This window comes from Arachis hypogaea, chromosome 2 (assembly GCF_003086295.3).
Source record: "Arachis hypogaea cultivar Tifrunner chromosome 2, arahy.Tifrunner.gnm2.J5K5, whole genome shotgun sequence".
In the NCBI taxonomy this organism is placed as follows: domain Eukaryota; kingdom Viridiplantae; phylum Streptophyta; class Magnoliopsida; order Fabales; family Fabaceae; genus Arachis; species Arachis hypogaea.
The window spans coordinates 93319635-93325946 of NC_092037.1; the positions used below are offsets into that span (position 1 = coordinate 93319635).

Below are 6312 nucleotides of genomic sequence, written 5' to 3' on the forward strand. Positions count from 1 at the left end.
TTCCTTAACTGACTAATTTGAAATAAAACTCCCACGTGTGCGAAGACGTGAATAACCGTTCTCGCTCTTTTGTCTGATCATGTGACGGTTCTAGAATGACTTTCGATTTCAGTCTTTGATCTTCTTTGTCGAATACCTCCTTAATTTACTAAGTAAATCGGACTCTTACTTAATATTCCCAAACATGTGTCTCACTTAATTACTCGAATAATCTCCTCCTTCAAATTCAATTATTTTTTGGCCAACAAATTTATATATTAAAAATTTTAAAAAATTAAAGTACAAAAATCTGAGAAACATATTTATATTTTAAAAAATAAATTTAATAGTTTAATTTATGTTCTCTACATCTTAATTAAACACGTTATATTCTAATAACATTGTAAAATACCATCTTCTCCTTAATATCAAAAATAAAAAGTGACAATTAGTTATTCACTAAATTTGCTGATTCTTTTATTGATTCTCCAGAGAATTTGAATTTATTTACTCTTAAAAGAAAGTTAGATAATAAATTTTAAAGTATTTTCTATTCTAAAATTAACATACAATTGTGTTTGAAAATTAAAGGTATTTGGTGTGCAGGATTTTGCCAAAAACACCCATGCAAGCAGGGTAACGTGGACAACAATGAAAGAATGCTTGATCTTCTAGGGATAAATTAAGAGGAAGAAATTAAAGTTGCTTTAATATTTACTCAACTTATAAGAAACCAATAAAAATAGAAGGAAATATAAAATGCGTGACACAACGAGTCAAATTAACAATATTCCTTTAGCTGGTGATGAAAGGCACAGCCCACAGAAAATCACCAACCATGTTATTCATGTTTAAAACAACAAGAAGGTTGGTTTTGTATACTCTACACAAGAGGCAAAATTAGGAAGATAGATAATTGATGAAACCTGAAGCTTGATCAGAAAAAGACAAAACAAAAGAAACTGTTAATTTTTATTATTGAATGTACTATTAAGTTATTTAAGAATTATACTATTTGTTTTAAAGAATTTCAATTTAACTTATTTTTGTAAATTGTCTATGAAAATAGATATTTGTTTATATTTATTTGAAGTTTTAAAGTTTAATTTGTAGAAATAACTTATTTTTCGGAATAATTTTTTGACTAAAATGTAAAGTTTTATTCCCTCTAAAAAGATAGATAATTGATATTTTTATTTCATATAAAAGTTTATATATATCTTTCAACTATTATGTATGTTTCTTGTGAAGAAAGAGTTCATCATTTTGTTGATATTGGAGTTATCTTAAAAATTAAGAATCTATTTCTACGAATATGTGTAATAAAACAAGTATATCCTAATTTATTCTTGAAAATATTAAAAACAATTCTCAACCATTTGTAGAAATAAACAAATATTTTTTTATAATACCCAAACATATATATACGATATCTTCGAGAATATAATTCTTTAGAATACATTTCTATTTAACCTTGAAATAAATCTCCTCTTTAAGGTAGATGTAATTTTATTTAATTTGTTTTAAAATTTGTATAAATTGTACTTTTTATTTATTTAGTAAAATTATAGATATTTTTCTATTGGATGCAATTATAATGCCATCCGAACATTTGAAATATAATAAAATCTATAGCTTTTAATATCATTTTTCGGATAACGCATGAAAATTCGGATTTATAATCCGCATTCTAACTTACCAACGCAATATTTATTTACCAGTGCGATAAGACACTACAAAATAACATGGAAATTTAGAATATAATAATCTTATCCAATTAATAAGAAACAATAAGATGAGTGGGGGTGGGAGGCTACGTTTATTAGTGCGTGCTTATTAAATCAAAGTAACTCGCACAGAAAGAAAAGTCAACATTCGTTTCATCAATTTTGGGTCTTCCACTTTCGGCGGCTAAACAATGGAGCTAGTAATAATCTCATGCTTGAATTCCCCTAACGTGGGCACCATTAACAAATGCTTATAATATTCATACAATAAACGTTTCTAATTTCTTCATTTAATCCAATTATATAACACTTTAATTTGGTGCCGTTAGCATCTCTTTCAAGTAAAATCCATACATATAGAGTTTTATTTATATGTGATGATTATTTCAAGTAAATACAATGAATGGTTTCTTGAGACTTTTTTTTTCTTTCTTTTTCTTTTTAAAAATTTGGTGAGCATAACTTTCATAAGACGTCAAATGTACTAACATACCTTTTTTTTTTGCTATATATTAATACTTCAACCATATAAAAACCAATTATGAATTTAAAACGTATAGTATATTGGGAAACCCCATCAAAAAACATGAAAACGGGATTACTCTAAATAGATTAACATCTATTAATCAAAGACAATATTGTAAGTTGCACCTTATGGTAACTAATTTACATTATATTCTCCATAAGAGACACTGTACTATACAATGATTAAACCCAATAGATATGAGAAAATAGATGAAATTTTTTGCAAAGATTGTGGCAATTCTCTTTTACACAAAATTTTGAGCTGGAGATTAATCATTGCTAATCATATACATGCTGTTTTAATACGCGTGTATATATATGCCTATTCCCTCTCATGACTATACACTTTGCTTTTGCAAGATAAAGTTGTAAAAGGAAAAAAGAATAACAAAAGAGAATAAAATAAAGGGTAAGAGGAAAAAGGAAGCATTGTTAAATATTTAAATATGAATTTGGATAGGTACTGAAGCAAAGTGTAATCTTCTAAATAATTGATTGGTTCAACCAATATTTTAATACAATCATACATGACCCCATCATATAAATTATTCAGAACCAAGTCCACAACAACCCTTACCAATTCGTAGCCATCCCAACTTGATCAAACCAGTGCCAACCAGTTCATGCAAAGTCAAGAAAATGCTAACAATAACAATATTAAACATTAAACAAATGAGGAACTAAAATATTACAAAAAAATAAAAATAAATAAAAAAAGTGTTGCTGGGTAACACATTACCCACCACCATTTGCAGGGCCTCAACAAATGGCATGTTTTACATACATAAATCTTCAATGAATTCGACCACAGAATTAAATGTTTGTCAACTAGGTAATGGTTATCTTGATTAAATGACAAATATGGATTAATTATTTACCATGTAAATTAAATCAAGACAAGAAAGAAAATTGTTTAAAAAGTGCAAAATATTCAAAATTGAAACAAATGCAGTCAAATACCAACAAATGTGCATTAATGAATAGCTATTGACCCATCTTTCATTGTCTTTGCAAAAGGTTGAGTTTTACACGCAGACAAAAACAAACAGAAAAACAAACAAACCCAAGTTGTTACGGATAATATCATATCATCTCATATCAAAATCATATACTATATGAATTAGTATTCACATTGCATATATATAAAGATATAATATTCGTTTTCCAAGTTTATTATTTTTGTTACTAATTCCAATCATCTTCCGAATGAAAAGTCACCTCCTTCTTCTTCCTTCACTCTAAAGAACTTCATCCAAACTCTGCGTTTTGCAACCAAAAAAGAAAAGTAAAGTACGTGATGGCTATTTCACCGCAAACTTTCCCTCCCAGAAAACGACGACCCTCAGCAGGGTCGTTTATCTCGCCAAAGCTAAACGACATCAACCTCCTCCACTCCCTCCTCCATCTAACGACACAAATAAGTTCCATAAACCGTTCAACGACACTGCTTCTGCTTAAACGCAGCGCCAATGCTGTCGTTCGCAAGGCGAAGCTACTCGCCGTTCTATTCGAGGACCTAATACGAAATTCCGATTCTGGCCTCGCTTCTTCTTCTTCTTCGTCATCGTTTCTCCTCTGCCTGGAAGAGACATACATCGTTCTGCACCGAATCAAAACCCTAATTGAAGATTGCTCCAACGGAAGCAAGTTCTTCTTCCTCATGCAAATCGAAACCGTCGCCGACAACTTCCACAAACTTACCGGAGAACTCTCCACGCTCCTTGACATCTTCCCGGTACACGACCTAGACCTGAACGACGACGTTCAGGAACTCGTGATTCTAATCAGAAAACACTGCTTGCAATCGAAACCGGTGATAGAGGATTCAGAAAGAGAGCTCCGAAACGAGGTGGTTTCGGTGCTCGAGAGTATCAAGAACGAGATCATACCTGACCGGAGCAAACTCGCTTCGATCTTCGAGAGGTTGGAGATTCGCGATTCATCGAGCTGCAGGGCAGAGATTGAGTGCTTGGAGGAGGAGATCCAGAATCGGAGCGAGGAGAATTCCAAGTCTGAGATCGTCGCCTTGATCGGTCTCGTTCGCTACGCAAAGTGCGTCCTCTTCGGCGCTTCAACCGCCGCCGCGGCGTCTTCTTCAGTGGAGGTTCAACGGCGGAAACAGCCATCGGAGTTAGTTGTTCCGGCGGACTTCCGGTGTCCTATAAGCCTCGAGCTCATGCGTGATCCCGTCGTCGTGGCGACAGGGCAGACGTACGATCGTGAATCGATCAAGCTCTGGATGGATTCTGGACACAACACGTGTCCAAAAACGGGTCAGACCTTGGCCCACACAGAACTCATACCAAATCGCGCGTTGAGAAACATGATAGCATTGTGGTGCCGCGAGGAGAAGATTCCCTTCGATGCAGAAACCGTTACCGGAAGGCCTATAAGCCGCGTAACAAACAAGGCCGCGCTTGAAGCCACGCGCATGACGGCGTTGTTTCTGGTCAACAAACTGAAGGTCCCTATAACTAACTCTCAGTCTATGGAGGACTCAAACGCCATCGTTTACGAGCTTCGTTTTCTGGCCAAAACAGACTCGGATAGCCGAGCCTGCATCGCGGAAGCTGGAGCCATCCCGCTTTTGGTTCGGTATCTCAGCTTCGACGTTGGGGTTCATAGTCCAAGCCTGCAGGTTAACGCCGTTACTACGATATTGAACCTTTCAATATTGGAGGCGAACAAAACGAGGATAATGGAGACTGACGGCGCACTTAACGGAGTTGCGGAGGTTTTGCGTTCGGGTGCCACGTGGGAAGCTAAGGCAAATGCAGCGGCCACGGTGTTCAGTTTGTCAGGTGTTCCAGCTTATAGAAAGAGACTTGGAAGGAAGACACGTGTCGTGAATGGATTGGTCCAGTTGGCAAGATGTGGACCCGAGGGACCCAGGAGGGATGCATTGGCGGCAATTCTGAGTTTGGCGGCGGATAGGGAAAGCGTGGCAAAGTTAGTGGAGGGCGGCGCGGTGGAAATGGCGGTGGAGGTGATGGTGGCCGTACCGGAGGAGGCGGCAACTGTGTTGGAGGCCGTGATTAAGCGCGGTGGGTTGGTGGCAGTGGCAGCGGCATACAATGGGATCAAGAGGCTGGGAGCAGTGTTAAGAGAAGGTTCAGAGAGGGCAAGGGAAAGCGCCGTGGCGACATTGGTGACAATGTGCCGGAAAGGGGGGTCGGAAGTGGTGGGGGAGTTGGCGGCCATTCCGGGGGTAGAGAGAGTAATTTGGGAGATAATGGCAGTTGGAAGCGTCCGGGGGAGGAGAAAGGCGGCAACATTATTGAGAATCCTACGCCGGTGGGCGGCCGGGTTAGATGGCGTAGAGATAGAAGGGTTTTCAACAACCACCATGTCTTCCGCAACCACTGTGGTGGTTCCAACTTCCAATTCAGTAGCGCAGTAAACTTTTGTCTATTTTTTCTTGGAATTTTTTTTATAATTGTAAATGATGTAAAACTTGTTATCATTGGTTTTTTTTTTCTCTTAAAAAAGAATTGATTTTTTGCCATCCTTGTAAAATGTAATTTATGGAGTAGTTTATTTTATTTGATTTTAATTTCTCCATTCTTTTTATTTGGTGGTGTTTTAAATGAGAAATTAGTTTGTTCTATATTATGATAGTTAAATTCAATAGACTTTTATTGAAATTCTGTTTTATTGATGATGAATTAGTCTAAAGAAGTGACATTTAGTCATTACGAGGTGCTGTTCTTGCTCTATTCTATTATTTTTAGAACAGTCTTATTCTTATATAGAATCAGAGTGAATTGAGCTATATTTAATTTATTTATCAATTAAATCTTTGAGAATATTTGTAGTGCACTTCATTATACATAACTGATTCACATGAATTATTTTTTATGGAAAAGTCTTTTTTCTTGTGTCCTTCACAATGCACACATTCATATATGGCATTTTACTAAAGTGAGGAAAGGCGGTTCTTTTTAGTTGAATCAAAATATACTACTATTTCATTTATTCATGTATTTATTTAATTTTTCACATTATGTTAAAATAAAGAATATTGTGCATATTGGCTGCGTTTGGTCTATCTCAAGTGTTATGTTCCAATAACCAAACACAA

At 35.6% G+C, this 6312-nt stretch overlaps 1 protein-coding gene across 1 annotated transcript; it reads left to right on the top strand.

The window, feature by feature from the left end:
* Positions 1 to 2238: 2238 nt before the first annotated feature.
* On the top strand, positions 2239 to 5875 carry LOC112751596 (U-box domain-containing protein 16). Its single transcript, XM_025800789.3, has one exon. It carries the CDS (start codon positions 3529 to 3531, stop codon positions 5629 to 5631), a length of 2103 nt encoding a protein of 700 aa, XP_025656574.1. The 5' UTR covers positions 2239 to 3528; the 3' UTR covers positions 5632 to 5875.
* Positions 5876 to 6312: the final 437 nt, after the last annotated feature.

What these genes read in the sequence shown, in the direction of transcription:
- LOC112751596 (XM_025800789.3), top strand. Translation starts at nt 3,529, where the DNA reads ATGGCTATTTCACCGCAAACTTTCCCTCCCAGAAAACGACGACCCTCA.